Source organism: Muntiacus reevesi, chromosome 18 (assembly GCF_963930625.1).
Source record: "Muntiacus reevesi chromosome 18, mMunRee1.1, whole genome shotgun sequence".
Lineage (NCBI taxonomy): Eukaryota > Metazoa > Chordata > Mammalia > Artiodactyla > Cervidae > Muntiacus > Muntiacus reevesi.
Window position 1 is genome coordinate 39,286,993 of NC_089266.1, and position 22,972 is coordinate 39,309,964.

Sequence of the window (22,972 nt, forward strand, 5' to 3'; positions counted from 1 at the left end):
ATAGCTCCTTCCAGGATTTGAATCCCAGATCCCAACAGCAGCTATGTGTCTCTGGATAAGTCACCGAACCCCTCTGAGCTTCATTGGTTAAATGGGACCAACCCATAAGGTTGTTGAGAGGATGAAATGAAATGATCCATCTAAGGGCAGTTAGCACTATGCCTGGCAGGTAGTATTTCCTGAATAAATGTTAGCTGTTACTATGAAATAATTATGGAGTGCTTCCTACAATAGATGGTTGGCCTTTGAGGAGATCTACCATGGCATACAGACTTGTAAATGAAAGATTACAGTACAGTGGTTAAGAACCATAATAGAGATAATAAGGAAATAGGTCTGTACATACAGAGAGGGAGTGATGTGACAGTCAAGAAAGAGGAGACTTTGACATTGAGATCCCAAAAGGAGTGGAGGGGCATTCCAGAGAGAAGAAACACAAGGTTCATGTGGAAGTGGTGAAGATGAGATGGTGGCTTGGTTGTATGCTGCGAGGTAAATGGGGAGTTCTAACACCTGGAGGTTGTTAAAAGTTTTATACAGAATAGCAGCTGACTCAGAGCTATAATTGAGAAAGTGCAAACTGGCAAATGTGTGCTATACAATTAGGGGCAGCAAGACTATAGAATACCAGTGAGCAGGCTGTCACAGGAATACAATAGATACGGGATGTAGAAGTAGAAACGGTCCTGACAGCAGGGAGAGCAGAGGATACCCATGGCCACAATTAGAGTTTAGAGAATCTGGGCAGGTGTCTTAAGACCCTAAACAGAGAGAACTCCATACTTTCACCTGGCTTGGCATGCTCTGTTCCCTTTGTCTTGAATGCTCTTCCCTGATTGCCATTCAATATTCAGTGCAAGTCACCTCCTCTGGGAAGCCCTCCTGGATTTCTCTAAAGAAAGGATTAGGGGGCTCTGCTATGTATTCCTAGAGCCCCTTGCCCCTTCCCCATCGTATCACTCGGCACGCCATCCTCATAGACTGTTTCCTGGTTTCTCCCACTGGTCTGAGAATTCGGTGAGAGACGGGCTCACCCTTGATGACCTTTGCACCCACAGGGCAAATGTGTCAACTGTTTGCCGAATGAATCAATGAAAACAAGAACTTCAGCAGGCATGGGGAGAAGCTGGAGGAACCATCAGAAAAAGACAGTCTCAGGAAACACAAGCCCTGGGGCCACATCACCTTTTCTGCTCTAATTCTGTACCCTAGTCACTGCCTAGAAGCCTGGGCTTTCCAGTAACTTGAAACCTGGAGGAGCAAAGAACCGCGTCGCCAACAGCCGACTGGTAGCTGAAGCCCCGCCCCTCCGTCCTGGATTCCCCTTCACCCTCTGCAGTCCCAGTCCCAGCCAGGCGGCGACGCCCAAGAGGCCGCATGCGCAGTGCGCGCACGATCTGTCACTTGCCCTTCTCCCAATGGCGGGTGGCGGTCCCCTTCCCGGCATCCTCCCGGGGGCCAGGAGCACGTCATTTCCGGTGGGGAAGGCCCGCGGCCGCCGCCGCCATTTCGGGCGCTGCTGTGAGGCTGAGACCCGAGCCGGTCCGCTGGGCGGCTGGGGCCGGGGCTGGAGGGGCACGCGCGGCGGCGGCGGCGGCGGCCCAGCGTGTAGGCGCGGAGGCGGCCATGGCGGGCAACTTCGACTCGGAGGAGCGGAGTAGCTGGTACTGGGGGCGGCTGAGTCGGCAGGAGGCGGTGGCGCTGTTGCAGGGCCAGCGGCACGGGGTGTTCCTGGTGCGGGACTCGAGCACTAGCCCCGGGGACTATGTGCTCAGCGTCTCCGAGAACTCGCGCGTCTCCCACTACATCATCAACAGCAGCGGCCCGCGCCCGCCGGTGCCACCGTCGCCCGCCCAGCCTCCGCCCGGTGAGGGACGGACGGGACGGGAGGCCCCGGGCGGGGGTGAGGGCCGCGGAACTCCCCAGCCTGGCTGGCTGCTCCTCGAGAGCTGACCCCCACGAGGGACGTGGGCAGAAGGCTGGGGTGACCGTGGCCGGGGCGCAGCCTCTGCCGGGGCTCGCTCCCACGGACCAGCGCGAGTGTGTGGGGGAGGAGGAGCCGCTGACCCAGGCCTCTGGGTGTGACTTGGGAGGACAGCCCAGGGGAAGGGGAACTGCCTCGGTCCCAGGGTGGGGCTAGCGCCCGAGCAGAGCCGGGCAACGTGGGGACAAAGAGCTGAGAAGGATATTGGCACTGCGGGGGCATCACTTGGCAGCGGTGCCGGGAATGAATCCGATAATCCTACAAGTGGCTTTTTAGGCTTGAAACATTTCCTGCAGTGTTGGAGAGCCGGGTTTGGCTATACTCCCCTGGTGGCCTTTGGTAGGAAGTCACCACATACTGGCCGAGAGGGATGGAGACACCCTCAGGAAACCGGTCAGCTTTTTTCTTTCTTGGGCATTTTTCCAAAATACTTTTACCTTCCTCTTCCCCCGCGGAGGATGAAGGTGGTGAGCTAAGTGCCTTGGTTATAGAAGAAAAGCCTCTGTGACCAGCCCTGAGTAAGCTGATGCCCGGCTGACTGTGTCCAAGAGATCTTAGCGTCCAGAGACTGTTCTCCACAATGAGAGGTTTATAGTTTTCAAAGCAATCAGTGGAGGAAAGATTTTTTTTTTTATTTCAGGAAATAATTCAGAAATAAGCCAGTGGAAACAGTCCCTTCCCTGAAAGTGAATGGAACTTCATTTTTCCCTGGACTCGAACATTATCATTCTTGTCCTCCAGGGCCTCTCCTTGTTCAGTAAGTTGAGAGCTGTGGCCCGAGTCTTCCTAGATGTTGGAAACAGATCCCACTGAAGTGATTCTCTTGAGACTTTAAATGATCTACATTGGATCTTCCTTGCTAAAGGTTGAGGCTTGACATTCACCCAGGCCACTGGAGTTGTTAAGGGGATTTGTGCACTTGATACTTGAGATTTGTGGTATGCAGAGTGATTCTGAGGTTACTGTTCTCTGTGTAACAATACGGACGGAGTCTTAGTGCTGCCTCGCTGTTCCAGGTGGAAGCAGTTTCATCCTGATCACGTGAGACTAGATTCAGGCCATTCTCACCTGAATTAGGAGACTCCTGAACCAGCCTTTGCAGACTTGCTCTTTTAGGAGAGTCCTAATTTAGGTTTATTCTCTCTGACCGGAAATGAATTGGGGTAGTCTCTTGTTAACACATACCAATTAAAAAGAAAAACGTAGGGATACAAATTATTCTAGGTCTTTCTCAGTCTGCTTGGTTTAATAGCATTATAACATGAGGTGGGAATATTTGTGTGTTTACTCTAAACCAAATATGTTCTACTTTTTACCACCTTCATGATGTCTGGGGTTTTGCATTACTGTGCAGTGACATGATGGCAAACAGTCACTGAAACTCAAGTTCTCAACCTTTTGTGTGTTTTGTTGGTTGCAAAATTTGGAAATAGCAGCAGGGGCTTCCCTGGTGGCTCAGATGGTAAAGAATCTGCCTGTAATGCAGGAGAACCCAGGTTCAGTCCCTGGGTGGGGCAGATCCCTCGGGAGAAGGAAATGGCAGCACAGTCGTGTATTCTTGCCTGGAGAATCCCATGGACTGAGGAGCCTGGCAGGCTACAGTCCATGGGTCACAAACAGTTGGACATGACCGAGCGACTAACACACAGCTTTGTTTGAGCTTTCCCCACGTCTTGGTGTTAATAACTTTAATCTCAGTTGTTACCTTAATATTGAGCTCCACCTTTTCATAACAGATATGAATTCAGATCTTTGGCCCAAGAGAGAAGTTGAGGATTGCCAGAGTTTGTGGCTGGGGTGTGGAAAGTTCATGGGCATTGTGGTCGTTTTTGTTTCTGCCATGTACCCTATTTTCTGCATAGGACAATTGATTCAGTTGCTGTCTTTATAAAGATTACTTAATCTTTGTTCTCCCCCTCCCTCCATCAAGCTCTTTTCTTTTGAAACCACAGAAGAATTTCTTGAATTTTAGAAAGGCATATACAATGTTAATAGCTGACATTTATTGACTGGTTATTCTGTGCCAGGCACTTTGCTGAGTACATTATATGCCTTGTCTCATTTACTGTCTATAACAATCCAGTGAGGAAAGTACTATGATCTCCACTTATTAAACTCTTTCCATTTTATAGATGAGGAAACTGAGAGTCAGAGATACAGTAAAGTGCCCCAAAGTCACACAGCTTGTAAGTGACTGAGCCAGAATTGAACCTGGGAATTGTGACCTGAGAGCTGACACTGTTACATTGCACTCCTTTTTGTGAAAGCCAGTTTGCTTTTGAGATCCCAGCAGTGCACTTTGAAGCCTCAACACTTTTGTCTCTGTTCTGTGCCCCAGGTTCTGTTTATAGACTGAAAGGAGGGACTTCCCTGGCTGTCCAGTGGTTAAGACTCCACGCTTCCACTGTAGGGGGCGTGGATTTGATCCCTGATTGGGGAACTAAGATCCTGCATGCTGTGTGGCATGGCCTAAATAAAGACCAAAGGAAAGGATGAAAAGAAACTGGCTTTAGCGCTCAGGCAGTATGCATCTGCTATCTAAAGTCAGTGATGAAGAGGTTTTTAATAACCTTATTTGACAGATTAAATATGGGAAATGAGCTTTTTGTTTAGGATTATATAATGTATTTTGTGGACATAATGCATAAGATGAATTTGTATGGAATGGCTTAGATATACATTTTAGACGTGTATGAACAAAATAGACCAGATATTCTCAACCTTTTCCAGTCAGCTTGTTTTTAACTTGTGTTTAGCTCCCACAGGCTGCCAGTGCTGCCGTTGCCTGGATGTCCCCTGACTGTAACCCAGGGCCGTAGGGCAGGGCTGGGTCAAGCCTACTGATCATACTCCGTCAGGTGTACCTCTTGGGAACACTCTGCAAATCACTGATTGATCCACTAGTTTTTACCTCTTGAACATGAGGTTTTACTGGACCTTGTCCAATAAACAGTCAATAAAACAGTAAATATGAGTTGGGAGAATAGTTAAAAACTTGTGTTCTGAAGTCTGGATTTGAACCTTCCTTACCTTCTGCTTACTGTTTATATAACTTTAGGCAAGTTCTTTAACTTCTCTTTGCCTCAGTTTCCTCATCAGTGAAAGAGGGGAAATAGTACTGACAGGATTATTTCAAGGGTTAAATGAGTTTTAGTATACCAAATGCTTAGGAATGGAACTAACATTAGGTATATTAACAGATATGGCAGAGAGGGAAAAATTGAAGCAAGATGGAAAACAATTCTCAACTTTTAGAGGCTCACAGCATGTCTGAAGGAGTAAGTGCTGGGTGGGGGTGCATCAAGAAGTATGAAGGAGCCTTGGATCCAGTGTGTGGAAATAAGATGATGGCTTCCATTACCCGCTCAACCCAGAACCTCCTACCTGTTGGCCCTAGTGGGTGAGGGGAACGTAAAACTTGTGTCATTTGGGGGGTGGGGGGCAGATGCTAGGGTGATGATTGTGCTGCCTGTTCAAGGTGGTGCTGGGCCAGGCCACTTCTGGAGATCCTAGGGGACCGCCTCTTATCCACTGCTGCTTTTTTGAACATCCAGCATCTATTTCATTTGTTTGGCTCATCCTTGTAGTTCTCAGACCTGGTCCTCATGATTTACTCTTTAATATCAGAGTTAAAAGATATTCAGTGATTCTATGAGGAGTTCTTTAGTGAGTTACTCAAAGATTTTAGACACCGCCCCCACCCCCCCAAAAAAAAAATCCGTAGTAAAAGGAAGTATGTTTACTTGTTGCCGGACTTCTCTAAGCCTTTCCTATGTTCATGTGAAATTATGACTCTAGACAGGCAGGGATAAAATAGTGGGTTTTTCAAACCAGTCTGGCCACAGAACTTTTTGAGAAGCATCTTGAGATGCTGTGGAATCTTCTTTGGGAAACAGTGTAGCAGACTCTGGGTTTAGGGATGAATTGAAAATTTACAGAGGTGTTGAGAGGTTTGGGGGGGTGTATATTAAGCTGATTTGCCTTTTATTGGGCATCTATAATATACCAGCTACTTTTAGGAACTTTATTGTTATTATTAGATAGAAATTATTATATAGATCCCTGTGAAAAGTTAAATAACAATTCAAATAGCTAGAAATACCAGAGCCTGAATTCTTCAAACTTTGTAAGTCTGAATCTGCAAAGTCACATGCTGATATCCTTCTTCAGGATACTTTCTTAAAAGGAAGTCAGTGGCCTTTTTAGTCCTTTGGAGTGGATAGATGGTAAGAGCATTCAAGGAACCTCTATAAATACCATAGGCAGTGGAGAAAGAAGAGAGGGAATGGGAATTTAGGAAAGAGGAAAGGAGAGATAGAGAGACTGATAATGGAGCCTCTGTGGGGATGCCCATGCCAGAAGTGACTTGGCCTGTTTAGCCCACAGAGCTCTTGAGGGTTCTTCATAAAACCCTCAGGGAATGGTATTGTAAAAACTGTTGTAACCTGAGGGCTGACATGCTTGGAAGTGATGAGTTGAGCATGTACAACTCTTTTGGTTAAAAGATAGCTCTGACTGCATTGACTTTGGTTTCTGACTATGTTCATAACTGCACATTTAGAAACCAGCACAGGTTTGATGGAGAACAAGTCAGTGAGGTTTTCCAAGTCCCAACTATGAGAACTCTGCCGTTGGTTCTGTTCTCTAGACTGACTGACTGTGTCTCCTTCCTTTCCCGCCCTTCTATTTCCTGCGTTTAGCTGTTTGTGGTTGGAAAGAGATGAACTAGGGAAAAGGAGCCGGAGCACATAGCTGTGGTGAGGTTTGGGCTTATCTGGAACTTAAGTATGTATGTTTTGTTCCCTCTCCTCTCCTGAAGCTTGATTGCCCCATATATATATAAAACATGTAACTGCTGCAGCAGTACACAAAAACAGGTATTCCTCTATGGGATAATTATAACGTCATTAGAGTAGGAAAAGAGGGAGTTCTCTGGTGGTTCAGTGCTTAAGACTCCAGGCTTTCGCTGCTGGGATCTTGGTTCACTTCCTTGTCAGAGAACCGAGATCTTGCAAGCTTCCCAATGTGGCAAAACGAAAGAAGGAAAGAAAGAGTATTCAGGAATGGAAAGAGCTATTCTTTCTTCGTAATTTTGTTCTATCTTAGAACATAGTTTGTTGCCACTGATTTTTGTAAGAGTACATCCCCAGTTGGAAGTGAATGCCAGGGGAGAAAAAGAATGTCTTCCTGAAACATGCTTCTTGTTCACCAGCCACACTGTGTTTGCCTTTGTATGCCCACCTATGCTGTGAGTTTCTCAAACCTGGAGACAGATTTTCATGTAACTTTTCCTCACTTGAGAATTATGTTCATTAAGAATAATACCTAAAAAAAAAAGAATAATACCTAAAAAAAAAAAAAGAAGAAGAAGAAGAATACCTAACACTAAAGGGTGACTAGTGAAAGCCATATTGGCAGTTGTACCTTGGCATATCATTGGGTAAATTCTAGGAAAGGAACTTTTCTTCCCAGGTGTCACCAGGACCATTTTCTAAGCCAGGTTCTCTGCAGGTGTGAAGGTTCTCCGTACCACTCTGCCTTTTAGGCTTTCTTGACCAGGCAATACAAAGTAGGTCTTCTTGGAGCTCACACTGGCTCTGTCTTACATAGTTCTACAGGATCACTGTAGCCTAGAGGTGATAGATGAGGTAGCCATGTGTCTTCCTTATTTACCAGGCTGAAATAGGAATAACTACCCATCAGCTTTAGAGAAGAGAAACTCCAAAATATAGCACCACTGTGCTCTGGTGTGGTCATAACCAAAATCATCTCTCCTGTCACCAGTTCTGCACTTGGAACTATTGGGGGTGCATTCCGCTGGTGTCGGAGGAGTATTTGCCTTAGATGGACAATCCTGGGTATAAGCATGTATTTCAACATCTTGAGTCAGAGAGACAGCCAACATTACTGACTGTGGGCTATTAACTTGTTTTAGTTTATAGCCATGAATTCCACAGATGGACTTTGCAATGTAAGAAATGTGCATCTGTCCACTAAATGTGTCTCGGCCTTTCTTTCATCTGGGTGGAAAGAGAAGTCACTCATCAATATACATCCTGTATTGGGGACTTTTGGTTACCCTCCAAAGTTTATCACTTCCCCTCTCCCCAGTAGAGAATTTTAAATGTAGTTTTTCTGGTCTGTCTGGACAGAGTGTTTTCTAACTTGGAACAAAATAATTTGGTCTCATTTTTTTAGAGTGGCGAAGCAATTTAGACAGCTGGGCTACCGCGGTGTTCCTGTTTCACAGCATTAACAGCAAAGGGTTTTTAGATGGATTGTCTAGGTTTTTGTTTTGATTGACTGGTTTTAATAGGAGTGGTGAGGGTAGTTCAGGCCCTCTCTTTAACAAAGAACTCGAAAAACTAATTTTCACAAAAGAAGTACAAATATTCAATAAATGTGAAAAACATCAATCAATCAAAGATGATATTTAAGAAGAGACATCCTTGCTGTTTTGGCAAGGATGTGGGGGAGATGGAAACTCATAATCCACTGGTTCGAGTGTAAGATCATAAAACTTTTTGGATGACAGGCAACATAAACCTTAGTGTTCCAAACCTTTGACCCAGCAATTGCATTTTAAGGAGTTTATCCTAAAGAGGTAATAAAAAAGTGTTCATTAATAAAAGCATTCGTAAGAGCATTGTTTGCAGTAGTGAAAAATTGAGAATAAAATATCCCACCTCTTGTTGGGATAGCTGTTGGCACCAAAGAAAACGGAGAGCTTGCTGCATTTCCTGAGGTTGAAAAGAAGAGGACTAACACTAACCTTGAACCCTTGTACTCTGTAAATGGAGTAGCCACAGAATGTTTTGGGAGAATGACCAAGAAGTCTCCATGGTGCTCTGTCTTTGGTCCAATATGTGAGCTTGTCCTGACAGGCATGGTTGCTCTTTCACAGCCTCTGTCTTCTCTGCTGCAGGTGGTGATAGCTCACTTTCTTCCCAGGGAACATTTGAGCTACAAACTATGATTTTAGTTTACTGTTAGGAGAAGGGGTTATTTAGATTATTTTTTTTCCCCTTCTCTTTCTTTCTGGGTAAATATTGACTAAATATGTGCGGGGAGATGCTTAAAATCTGCGTTTCGTCTCCAGTATATCTTTCAATAATACCCTGCTCTGTTTTTTTTCCAGGGGTGAGTCCCTCCAGACTCCGAATAGGAGATCAAGAATTTGATTCATTGCCTGCTTTACTGGAATTCTACAAAATACACTATTTGGACACTACAACGTTGATAGAACCAGTTTCCAGATCCAGGCAGGGTAGTGGAGTGATTCTCAGGCAGGAAGAGGCAGAGTATGTACGAGCCCTCTTTGACTTTAATGGGAATGATGAAGAAGATCTTCCCTTTAAGAAAGGAGACATCCTGAGAATCCGGGATAAGCCTGAAGAGCAGTGGTGGAATGCGGAGGACAGCGAAGGCAAGAGAGGGATGATTCCAGTCCCTTACGTGGAGAAGTATAGACCTGCCTCCGCCTCAGTATCGGCCCTGATTGGAGGTAACCAGGAGGGTTCCCACCCACAGCCACTGGGTGGGCCGGAGCCTGGGCCCTATGCCCAACCCAGCGTCAACACTCCGCTCCCTAACCTCCAGAATGGGCCCATTTATGCCAGGGTAATCCAGAAGCGAGTCCCTAATGCCTACGACAAGACAGCCTTGGCTTTGGAGGTACATAATGTGCAAAATGTAGAAAGAAGAGATCTGCTACAGGGTCTCCCTTTCAGACCTCTTAGAGCTTTGTAGGAATGCTGAATACAAGCAGCAGCATTGTAACATTGTTATAGATTTGAATGGTACTTTTACCATTAAGTACTGATTTTGGCACTTAATGTTAGGTTTTCTCTTTTATGTAGAAAACCTATTTTGGAATGAGTAAGCTTAAAACTGTATAACTGAATGTTCTGATTGATTTACTAAACCATACTTGACTTCTTTAATAACACCACCTGAATTCACAGGAATTAACCTAAAATATTTTTTTTCATCTACATTCTAATCTGTTTCTTTCTGTTTATCATTATCTAAAATAAGTGGGCTCCACAAATTTGAGTATAAGTGGTCTCTATCAAAATACTTGAATGAATTTTCTTACAGAAATGTGTTTTTACTTTAGGGGGCTTGGGGTTTCTTACCATTGATTAATTGTATAGGTATAATGAGATAGATACCCAAAAGTATTGATTCCAAGAAGCAGCAGGTTTACTTGGTCTTTGTTGTTTGATGCATTTTATACTCAAGAAACCAGTTCCTCCTGAGGAATAAATTTTTACCTTTTACTGGTGAATAGTTATCCTTGGTAGCCCATCTCCTCTGGCCAACCACTGCATTGTATTTATTCTTGTCTTTAGCACTCACAGCTTTGTCTCTTACCTCTTCTCTTCCTCCCTCCCTCCCTCCCTTTCTGATTTATGCAGAGGTAGTGATTCAGCATAAAAGCTAGTGTAGAAGTGGCATGCTTTCCTGTCTTTCAGAGCCTTTCAGATATGACAGCTTTAATTAAGCAAGTAGCTAAATTTCATGAGCATAGGCTGAAGTTACTCAGGTGGAGGTGCAGGTTAGCAGAGAAGGGGCTAAAGTATTAATATATTTTTCTAAGTGAAAATCTCTAAAATCCTTTGGATCATGCTTATACACTGAGGAGTGGGAGTTGCCTAAGTATTAGGCTGTATAGTGAGCTGAAATTTATATGAAAGGGTGGTATTACTGGATTTAAAGTTTTTCTTTTGCATTCTGAAGAGTGGTGTGAAGGAGGGTTAGGTCTACAGGTTTGACTGGAAAAAATGTGTGCTTTTAAAATGTGTGTATTTTGAGATCATGTTGTGACCGAAAAGTATTGTGCCCTGGTTTTGATGAGAAAGGGATTATATGTTGTCTAGGTCACACTGCTTTTTCTCACTTAGAATTTGGAGGATAAGGAAAACAAGTTTCTAGCCTCGTGTTTTCACTTAAGTTTGTAGGATGGCAGCAGCCAAGATGGCGCTGGGCTCATGGCGGCTGTGACCCAACATCTATTGCAGTCCCTGTGAGTTAGTGCTGGGCGGGAGCGCGGGAATAGCATCCGTTTACTGTGGAAATAGCTAGCTAAGGCCCAGGAGAGAGTAGTCACCATATGAATTTTGCTTCCATTTGCAATTCCTTTCTCAAAGAGAATTGGTTTGTTTCGTTTTATTTTTGGTCTCACTGAGCAGTTCTCAGGATCTTAGTTCCCTAAGCAGGGATTGAACCTGGGCCCACGGCAGTGAAAATGCTGAGTCCTAACCACTGGACCATCAGGGAATTCCCAGAATTGTTTGCCCCAACGATGCTTGTCTTAATTAGAGTCTTCAGAGCTCTAGAATGGTTGAGCTGCTCTCCTACTGTGAAACCCAAACCTTGTGAAGTAAAAACTAAAGTGGAAGAGTGGTTGTGAGGCCAGTAAGTTTCCTTCTTTGGCTGGGTATTAGTTTTGAGCCACATGTGTTGACTGATGAAGATAACCTCTTTCACGTTAGAACAAATACCCCAAATAATAGCTTTAAAAACACCTTATTAAAAAAAAAAAACCTTATGTACTTAAGCAAACATCATGTTAGTTTAGCATCACAGAAATCTAAAGCTAGAAAAGACCTTATTCATTTATTGAAAAAAAGTAGAGATGGACTGAATGGGTTGATTAAACTAGTTGGAGATATGAGGAATCCAGATCTACAGTGGTGCCTTTTCAGCCGCACCCAGATTCCATCTGTGGTACTTTTTGTTTTGTAATAGTGATGCTCCCCTCCCTGTCAGTTTTGTGTGGTTTAACTGACAGCATGTCCTCATTTGTACTGTCTATGCAAGAAGGCAGTTTTCCTTTCCCATCTCTTCTTCTTCATAGGAGCTGATGCCTAGTCCCTGTTGAGATGAAGCCAGGAGATAAGATTAGGAAGCTCTGACTTTCTGACCTTAGCATTCTGATGAGAAAAAAATTCATTGCTGTAGTTGGCCCATTATAAATTTAGACCTGTAGAGAAGCTAGGCACATTTTAGTGGAGTTTTACAGTTAACTTGAAATTGATGTTAAAATCATTGCATTTAGAAGTGGGCAGAACCCCAGGTATAATAGGGTTCAGACTCCTGGTATTTCCCAGAAGGTAGCTGAGGATGCAACACATTGAGTTACCTCTCTTACTTCAATCAAAACAACTTTGTTTTTAACTATGTTATATTTCAGTGTCTCTCTAAGGTTTTTTTTTTTTGTTTTTTTTGAAGGAAGGGTTTCTTTACTTAATATGTTCATAATCCACCTGTCTTCCCCTTACAGATAGATGTTTCCTGCATGATACATTTGCTGTGACCAGAGTCCTCCATAGAATATAAGGCAATGACTACTTCCTCTTTTCCCACCCATCAGATTTCTCTAGTAGGAATGAAGGTTGTTGGAAAGAAGGGATTAATTCTAGCAAACAACCAAAATAGGGGTATTCCTCTGCTCACTGTAACTCTGGGGGAATGTAACTGAACCAGGAAGACATCATCTGTTCCATCCTGGAGCTTCTAATAAAGACAGATTTTAAACAAATGTAGATAGGCTGAGTATTTTGAAGGAGAAACACTGAAACACTGGAAGTAACACTAGAACAGTGCAGAGGCACCTTTTGATTTTTTGGTCTTAGATTTGATCTGAGATTTCGATTTGATTGGTTTTGGTTTCATGAGTCTTGGCTTCTTGGGAGCTGGAATAGTGATGAATCTTATCTTGTAAATTGCAGGTGTTAAAAGTTTATTTCATGCTTCTGTAGACTGTCCAGAACAATCACATTATCTTGGAATGTACTATTCATGTAACTTCCATTTTCTGATTCAGCCTGGCCTCTTGCCTTTGATAGATAAGACTTCTGAGTAACCAAGGAGCCTTTCAGGTGGACTTAGGTATGAACCTGTTCTTCTGGTCACAGATAGGGAAGATGTAAAGTTCCGTGGGTCCCTGATTATATGCAGCAGTGACTATATTAACTCTACATCTCCCCATGTAGAGCTCTGAAACCTTAAGTTATTTAGGCCTTTTGACCATTATATGGAAAAGTGGAGTGAAGATCTTAATTTCCCCGTTGTTCCAGAGAGAAAAAATGAGATTTAGGAGGTGTAAGAACTGCGTGACAAGTCTTGGCTGTATATATAATAAGTTCATACCCACTTGAAAAAATAATAAACATAATTGAAAGAAAATAATATTTTCATTTTAATAAAATAGTTTTAGTTACTTAACCCCCCATTAAATAGCAAAGTTTCTCAAACCTTGGGATCATATGGAACATTGCCACCTTCATTTCTTGTTCCACACTTATATTTTCATAAGGTACTTGATTTTTATCATAACAACTGCCAAAACCCAGCTTTGCGAAGACATGACATCTTTGAGAGGGATGTAGTGTAATCTGATGTCAAAATTGTTAACTGCCTTGAGTTAGTAGTTCGCATGGCATAATAGACGTCAGGTATTGCAGTTTCCCTCAAAGATACAAAATACTTGGTGGGACCCCTCAGAATTTGCTGCAGTGCCTCTGACTCTTCAATTTGGGAACCTCAGATGTCGTTGACTGTACTAGTTCTTAGAAAATTCCTTATGTTGAGCTACCTGTTCTATGTATCTCTCATCAAAAGGATGGGGAACTTAGTTTCAGTTATTATCAGTTGTTGAGCTACAGAAAAATCTATTTGGACTTGGACTACAATCAAGGTAACACCTATCTTCCATGTGGTGCTTTTGCTTTACATCCGGAAGCATACCTACGAGTTAAATCTCAAAGGCCTGCAATGATCCACCAATATGAGCCATGTGCATTTCAGTCTGTCTCTGAGGCAAGTGAATCATTAAGACTGAACTGGCCTCACTTGTCTTCACTGATTTTAAAGATTTTAGATGGGCCCTAAATATTTCCTATTCCTTAGATCAGGGATCTGCAGACTTTTTCTGTAAAGGACTTCCCAGGCCATGCAGCCTCTGTCACTTTGCCACTGTAGCTAGAAAGCAGCCATAGACAAAACAGCAAATGAGCTTGCCGTGTTACAGTAAAACTGTTTACAAAAACAGGCAACAAGCTGGATATGGCTCATGGGCCACATAGTTTGCTGACCCCTGTCTTAGATTGCTGTAGTTTTCTTACCTTTTTCCCTCCTTCAGTCAAATCTTGAAATGTGTTTTTGGTATGTTTGAAGGTATTTGAAAACAAGGTACTTGTAGTCTGTCTCTGTACTTGGTTTCCCTGGCTTTATTTACATAAAGTTAGTTATATGTGTTTCCTGCCCTGAGCTCACAGGAATAATGCAGCAAATCTGGATCAAAGGAACATTGGCAACTATTAATGCCTTTCCTGTTAGATAGCAGGGATAGAAACTAGAAAAGCAGTCACCTGGGGTTGTGCCAGCAGGGGTGGTCATACAATTTCTGGTGTCTCCTATTTAGGGAACACCAAAAATTAATGCCATTTGGACTTCATTTTTTTTTCTAATTATCCCTAATTATCACTGGTAAAGGTGAGTGTTCATTAAGTTCCCTGGGAGTGAGGAAGATAAAGTAACCACATTAGATCCTCTTTACAGATGACACCATGATTTACTTGCAGACTTACTCCTGAGGGTGTGGTATAGGGTTGAGAGACTAGGAACTGACTCGACACTGAAATAGTACCTTGGTGGTAAAAAAATCATCAGTCTCTCCTTCACAAGATGTTAGTGAAGTCTGCCTCATGAAAAGAAAGGTTAACTGCCTTGTGCTTCAGGTCCTTTAGAAGTTCTTTGGTTTTCATTAGTGTACAGGTGAGGACTTTCTCTTTCATCTGTAACGTGAATTTTGAAATCAGTAATGTGAGAGCTACAGTTACTACTGCAAGTACATTCCTTTGTGTCTTAAAATTGTAGCATTTCTAAAAAAAAAAAAAAAAAATTGTAGCATTTCTAGGGCAGGTACTCAGTTTTGCTTTCTTTGTCTTTGAATTAGTACACCAAGCTTCAAACCTATGTGCATCCCCCTTACCCTCCCTGGTCTTGCCTTAGGGAATTCTCCTTTAGAGTGTTGTTGCCTAACAGGGAGAGGTGCACAAGTTATGGTGTCATTTCTGACTTGGAGAAAGAACTGCATCTAGTGGAGTGCCGTATTCCTAGCTGCCCCATCCCCTTCTGCGCTCTGCCTCAGGCTCCATAGCCACGCTGTCTTCCAAGCAGTTGGAGCTCAAGGGCCTTATGTTTTCTCAAAGATAAGTCATGTTTTTGCCTTTGGGACTTGTCTGTTCTTGACCCCAGGACTCGCTATGTGCTTTGACTATTTCAGGAGAAAGAACCCATAGGGTATTATGCATAGGAATTTAATTTTACTAAGGTCTACCTCAAAGTATTTGTACTTCAAGGCCACTTTGGGCAGGTTAATTAGCCTATTAAATGCTTTCAGCTTTCCTCTTTTACCCATTTAAAAATCAGAATCATTTCAGAGTCATGACACAACCTTTCTTTCACCCCATGATGTTTGGACTTTTCTGCCAAGAACCTAATCAACCATAAAAAAAACGATTCTGGATTCCAGAAGTTGGTTGCTTTTCCTGAATCTTTCTCTGTAGGGTAGAACCAAGTGAGTGTATGTTAGAGGATGACTCTGATACTGTCCACAGATCTACCTTGTGCTTCATTCTTCTCCCTCCCAGCAACTTGCTGTACGGAAGCCCTGACTCATTCTCACTTAGAACTCTGCAGGAAGGCAGAGCAGAAGGCTTTGCTCTCTTGGGGAGAAGCTAGTGTGGTTTTGTGGTACTGATGACTTGGAGGGGGTGAATGGTCCACATTTTAACTACTCGTCACTTAGAGCTCTTTGGACATGATTTGAGACAGCACTTTGAATGCTTAAGAATAACAACAATCTTAGTCTTAGAATGATAGTCTTAACTTCAAAGAAAGGTGTTTAAACCTGGGTTTTGGTGTCAAGTAGAATGGTGGACCTAAGTTTGTATCCTGAAGACCCATCTTTTACAAAACACCTACAAAAGCTCTGGGAGATAGTGAAGGACAGGGAAGCCTGGTATGCTGCTGTCAACGGGGTTGCAAAGAATCAGACACAACTGAGCAACTGAGCAACAAAGAAAAGCTGGAGAAACATAACATTCTTTTCACCTTTTTATTTAGATATGAAATCATTTGGTAGAATGTACCAATCCTAAGTATCTAAGTATGTAGATCAGTGAATTTACATGTGTATATACCTATGTGACAACCACCCAGATGAAAGTATAGAATGTTTTTAGCATCCCAGAATGTTCCCTCATGTCCCTTGGTTGTGTTTTTAATATCAGTAAAATGATGGAGTCACATAGCTGGGATGGCATCAGACCAACTTCTTAAAAGAAACTGGTCACTAACTCCCTATCTGGAGGAGAATCTAACATGTGCGGCAAGGTTATTTATTTATTTTTTTTCCTAGATGTGGAATCTTAGTTCCCCAACCAGGGATCGAACCCATGCCCCTGCAGCGGAAGCAGAGTCTTAACCGCTGGACCACCACCAGGGAAGTCCCATGAGTGGCAATTTAACTTTTTGACACAAGCATACACATTCCTTTAAGTGTTTTTTTCTTTCTTAAGGTCAGGAACTTATTCTGAGTCCAGCTATCTGAATAGCACTTGAGTATAACATGAGTGTATAATAAAAATGAGAGGGAAGAGTGTTGCAGTTAATAAAGTTTACTGTAACATAGCAAGGGGCTAGCAGTGCAGGGGCATTAATTCCAGTAAAGTGTTGTGTGTGTGTGTGAGAGAGAGAAGGATGATGGAGAGTCAAAGGTAGCTGACAGGTCAAAAAGGAGGAAAATTCATTAAGGAATAGTCACATGTTGTGGAGTTTATATAGAGCCTAACTTCTTGTAATACTGTAAGAATTTTTAAAAGATGAGAACAAGCGAGGTAGTCTTGAAAACGAGAATTGGGGATATAAGAAGAAATCTTTCAGACTGTTTTTACCACCAAGGAAATTCTCATTTGATGTTCAGATATTCCTCTACAAAGACTGAAAATTTTTGCTTGTCATAGTTGACCTGCTCAGATATCAGGAATTGAATTGGAAGATTGCTGGGAATAAACAGAACCCTGAGTGCTTGAGCCTATAGGACCTGGATCTGTTTGCAGAGACAGATGTGCAGTGTCATTTTTCTCTCTCCTCACCTTTCCCCATCAACCTTCATCATTATCAACCCATCAAGCTGCTGCCTTTTCTCACCCTTGTATTTTATCCCTTGTCTCTCTAATATTCCATGGTTTCTCTCTTCCTTTTCTCAGCATTTTAGGATTCCTGGAACCACTTTAGGCCTCTAATCTCTTCATATAATTCTTTAGGAAACTGCAGGTAGGTCAGTAGGTAACCTATTTGCTCTGTGAGTGAGATCAGGCTCGTTTAAGAGAAGGCCCTGCGCAGATAACAAGTCAGTAGTTGTCAAGGTCTGAGGGTGGAGAGAAGTTGGCTACAAGGGGCAACCTGAGGGCATTTATGGGATGATGGATCTGTTTCACATGTTAATTGTGGTAGTGTATGGGTTTGTTAAATATCATGAAATTGAGCATCCCCTCCCCACCAAATTTTACTGTATGTAAATTTTAAAGGTAGAGAAAATGAAGAGATAGCACAGGTGCCCACAAAAGGGCATACACACTGAGGAATCCAGATCTGAAAGAGACACGTGCACCCCAATGTTCATCGCAGCACTGTTTATAATAGCCAGGACATGGAAGCAACCTAGATGCCCATCAGCAGATGAATGGATAAGGAAGCTGTGGTACACCATGGAATATTACTCAGCCGTTAAAAAGAATTCATTTGAATCAGTTCTAATGAGATGGATGAAACTGGAGCCCATTATACAGAGTGAAGTAAGCCAGAAAGATAAAGAACATTACAGTATACTAACACATATATACGGAATTTAGATAGATGGTGGCGATAACCCTATATGCAAAACAGAAAAAGAGACACAGAAGTACAGAACAGACTTTTGAACTCTGGGGGAGAATGTGAGGGTGGGATGTTTTGAAAGAACAGCATGTATATATCTATGGTGAAACGGACCACCAGCCCAGGTGAGATGCATGAGTCAGGTGCTCGGGCCTGGTGCACTAGGAGGACCCTGAGGAGTCGGGTGGGGAGGGAGGTGGGAGGGGAGATCGGGATGGGGAATACGTGTAACTATATGGCTGATTCATGTCAATGTATGACAAAACCCGCTGAAATGTTGTAAAGTGATTGGCCTCCAACTAATAAAATAATATTTAAAAAAAAAAAAAAAAGAGAAGGCCCTGGCCTAAACATGAGTTGACTTGGCTGATAGTCAGCCTACAGACCTTCTTAGGGAAGGAACCCACAGGGCTAGGGGAGCATAATTTGAAAGTTGTTAATATTGTGGAAAGAATATAAATGGGCTTGGGAGCTGAATACTTCTGGGCTCAAATCTCAGCCCTGTCACTGGCTTTTTGACTTCAGGTATAACATCTAGTTGTTCTGAATGTCATATGTAAAATGAAAACAATTCCTATTTTATAGGATTATATGATTATTAGAAAATGATTTTATATAAAGCACTATAGTACTTTACGGAAGCTAAATATCATTATTAATGAAACCAAATGAACAGTAATGTCTAGAAACCACTTGCATGTGCAGAACTCAGATGTTAATAATTCAAGGATAGTCGTAAAGTTCTTCAGTGACATTTTGGGAACTTAGCCTCACCATTGTTAAATACTTTGCTACAGGGTGAATCCATTCATCAAACACCTTGTCTTTTTTTTTTTCACCTTGTCTTTTTTAAGTTTCATAGTAAGACACAGGTATATCCTAGATTGTCAAAAATATTTGATGTTGCAAACAGGAAAGCTTTTTGTAACAGCAGAAACACGATGTCCTCCTACTGTTAAGGAACAGGTACCAGGTGGCATTGAGGAAGCGGCAAAGTCCGCCAGTACCTGCTAAGGGTGGGTAGTTCGAGGGACTGGCAGGCAGTGGCCTGCCAAGTAAAACTAGCTGAAGAAGGTTGAGGCTCTCAGGGAGCAGATGGAATTTGGAGTCTTGGCCTATACCGAGTGGGGAAAGCCTTGCCTTGGTAGGAAGGTAATGGGAACACTTCTGTTTTCTGGGGCCAAATGAAATATGCTTCCTCCGATTGCCTTTTGCTCTACAGGCAACACCAGGCCAGGATGTGTGTATAAGAGTGGGCTGGGGGATTGCACTGCTATATGCCAGAGAGGACCAGGCAGGAAACTGCGTGTTGTGGCTACAAAGACAGGGCATGTAGATCGTCCTAGGTAGGGTTGCTGCTCCAGAGACACTTGAACTTTCTGAAAGGTGTCATTTTCTAGCATCCCTCCTATTTTCTGTACTCTGTTTTTCTCTGCACTGCTAAAATCACTCTTTCTCTTGCCTGCATTAACCATAAGTAATCGGTCTGGTGGCTGGGGCTTGGGAGGCAGCAAATAGCCATTTCTGTAATATCAGCCCTAGAGCAATCACATGGGCAGGGTCTGGCTAACCAGAGAATGGAGTTTTTCAGCTTGCATTCATAACTGGAAATAAAGTGCTGTCCTTATTCTCCTCCTGCAGGTCGGTGAGCTGGTAAAGGTTACGAAGATTAATGTGAGTGGTCAGTGGGAAGGGGAGTGTAATGGCAAACGAGGTCACTTCCCATTCACACATGTCCGTCTGCTGGATCAACAGAATCCCGATGAGGACTTCAGCTGAGTATAGCTCAACAAACAGTTTTGCTGACAGATGGGAACAATCCTTTTTTTTTTTTCCAATTGCCATCTATACAGTTTTCTTACAGATGTCAAAGCAGTCTAGTTTATATAAGCATTCTGTTGCCTGTGATCTTTCTTAGACTGAACTGCTCCATCCCTGGTCTTATTTACCATATTCAGGGTACGAAACTGGAGGGCTTGTGTGTTAACTTTTGAATTGGTGATTTTAGGTGGTAGCACCATTGCCTGAGTGTATCTGAAAGGATTGGCATCTTGCCTCCCTTTTCTCAGGCAACACAAATCAACCTGTGGAAAACTGATGGACGGGAGAGAAGTGTTGCACACCACTTACCCTGATTTATTCAATGGTTTGGTTTTCATTCTGAAACCATGCTGTCAAATGGCAATAGACTGTTCCCTTCCACCCCGTGAAGTAATCATGCACGTGTGAATAGTACCCAGTGGGATTGCTTTTTCATTTATGGAACATGACCATTGTATGACTCATTCTGACAGTTCAAATCCTGAGAATTCTGAGAACACTACTAGAGGCATTTGTCTTCCTTCCCAGTCAATGCTTCATACTTTTTCTTGGGATTCTTTCAAGCCTTGTAATTCCTTTTCCCCAAACCTGCAGATAGGTTAATTCTCAAGATAAGTGTTTATTTTCATTCCAGATGATAAGCAGGATGTGCAGAGCACTTTATTCAGTGCATAGCTTTAAGCCAGTATTGGATTCACTGCGTGGACAGCCAAACTCCCAGCTCTCTGCCATCCCTCAAGGGGTCATAGTAGGTTCACACTGCTACCACAGTTCAGTGGACTCCTGGCTAATGGGATCCAGCAGGGTCATTCTCCTGAGTGCCGTTCTATCAGGGGACATTTTGGAATTCTTAGCTTCTACTTGGAGTGGAAGGACCAATCACTTAGAATATTCCACAGACGGTTGGGGGGGCCAAATTCTGCCCTTTGCTTTATGTACAACTTGTATAAAAATCAAGTTAAAATTACATGAGTTTGGGGATAGGGTTTTAGTGCTTTGAAAAATGTTTGAACCAATCATGAATTACTTATGTATTATTTGTTTCATATGGCCAGAATAGTGCTTGAAATATACTATGTTATAAACTGCCTTCATTTGGGGCTCTTTTTCTTTGTGTTCAAGTTTAGTTTACAAACCCTTTTAAGTGTGGAATGGTTTATATAGGGTCAGGTGCTCCAAAGAATTGACTTCTGAGACCAAAAATGATAGAGGCTATTTAGACTACCATATGAAACTTCTTCAAATTTAGTTCCCAGCCTAGAGGCACTTACTGGTCTGTGGTGTGATATGACCAATAGAAACACCGTGTTCTTTGCTTTGGGCCTCATTTTAGAAAAGTAATGTATTTTTCCAGTTGTTTTGCCTAGGTTAAGATTAATTTGCATTCATTGAACGTATGCCAAATCATGATATCCCAGTGACTAGCACCATGCCTGGCACAGCCAGCATACAGATTTGTGAGAGTGAATGCGAGGTGTGCAGAAGCTCATTATATGGCACAGGGAAGCCAGCTGGCACAGGATTACATACATTACCACAAGCAAACTAATGAGTTGACGCTAATTTAATATATTTTTACCTCACACTAAGATAGTGCTTGATAAAGACGTTAATACTCAACTTTTAAAATGTTAGCACAGTGCTTTGCACATAGTGGGTGCTCAATAATGTTGAATGGACAGGTTTGCAATACTAGACTTAATTCCATCTGACGACTCTTAAATTTTCAGTTAGAGCATAGATACTCTAAAGCCCAATACACGTTAAATCTTGTTTTCCTGAAAGTATGACATCTAAAATATTTGTAGAAAAGCTTTGTCACAATTGATTTGAATGTTTGTTTGTTTTTTTTTTGCCTCTGACCTTGATATTGGCTTGTAATGTCTCTTTTCATCATATGTAATTTTGGTGGAACATGCAGCTCTACCCAAATCATAAGACTTTCTCAGTGATCGGTTGTCCAAAGCCATTACATGAGTTGTTGGGTTGGATTTGGCTGGGTTTGGCAGTTGTTGGACCTTAAGAACTCAAAGGACTTCTTATAAGTATCTTCCAAAAGCAAATGCAAGAATCCTATTCAAGTGCAAATGTACATTGTCACTGAGCAAAATAAACCGAAATTGGCTGCTATATTTTATATAATAATTTCTGCAAAAACCCATTTTTTTGGATACTAATATTTGACATGGTTAATTCTTATTAATTGTTGGAATTGTTTATTGTTAATAATGCAAATAGATAATTTTAATTATCCATAAGTAACATTTCACTATTAAAGGTTTGAAATGGATGATAAGCAAACCAATTTGAAATAAAATATGAAACATGTGCCATTGTATTATAACACTATACACTTTCTTGACAGTTAAATTTTAAAAAATGTTTTTTTTGTAGCATGTATTGTATATGTTTATAGTATATGTAGTAAATAAAAATATGGCCAAATGTTTGGCTTGGTGATCTTTTGAAGAAAGTAATGTTTGAATATTTTTCACAAAAGAGCTAAATCTTTTATGTTTAGGGAGTCAGAATTGTGTGTAGTATTCAACAGCCTACGAACAATCAGATAAATAATTATACACACTGTGGGTACTCATAAAAATGGGATCAATCATTGGTGTTACTTCGAAGGGTCTCCAGAAGTCCAGAAATAATGATTTGAGGGGGATATAAGAAGAATGATTATATAATGATTGGAAAGCTGGAATGATGTGAGCAGATATTACCAAATCACACATGGGTTTAAAGAAAATATGATTGTGGTAGGGGTTTTCATAAAGCAAGTGAGAAATGTGGCTGTTACCCAATAGGTTTTTAGATTGTTAGGGGAGATATTCAGTATAATTTCTCCTTTTTTCTGTAAGTGACACTGCTTCAGTGTAGATAATTTAGGAAATTTTAAAAGTTAAACATTTTGTTCTTCCCATCCTTTCTCGAAGCACATGTATATTTAGATGCATATGCACAATATGTGGGTATATATACCTAAAAAGTTGACTTTATATGCCATAGTCTTACGTTTCTGTGGATAGTGAAGTTTTAAGATGATAAGGACAAGCGTGGCCAGTCATTCATAGAGTTTCCTGCCTTGGGCCCAAATGAACAATCTTAACTACTGCTATATACATGGCAGAGTATCAACCTAGAGGTAAATAAAGGCAGCCACTGCAAGGCAGCCATGTTTGCTGTACACACACTTAACAGCAAGCTGATTTA

At 42.1% G+C, this 22,972-nt stretch overlaps 1 protein-coding gene and 1 non-coding gene across 3 annotated transcripts; one reads left to right on the forward strand and one right to left on the reverse strand.

Annotated features, from left to right (window-relative positions):
- The first annotated feature begins 1,483 nt into the window (after positions 1-1,483).
- CRK (CRK proto-oncogene, adaptor protein) lies at positions 1,484-22,201 on the forward strand. 2 transcript variants are annotated; one of them, XM_065911061.1, is made up of 3 exons: positions 1,484-1,867; positions 9,123-9,658; positions 19,577-22,201. In XM_065911061.1, exons 1-3 carry the CDS (start codon positions 1,627-1,629, stop codon positions 19,712-19,714), a joined length of 915 nt encoding a protein of 304 aa, XP_065767133.1. In that variant the 5' UTR covers positions 1,484-1,626; the 3' UTR covers positions 19,715-22,201. The 2 variants fall into 2 exon arrangements, with proteins under 2 accessions (XP_065767133.1, XP_065767134.1); XM_065911062.1 differs by having other exon boundaries at positions 9,123-9,488; positions 19,577-19,719.
- TRNAE-UUC (transfer RNA glutamic acid (anticodon UUC)) lies at positions 11,194-11,266 on the reverse strand. The gene has a single exon. It is a non-coding gene; the product is annotated as a tRNA-Glu (tRNA).
- Positions 22,202-22,972: the final 771 nt, after the last annotated feature.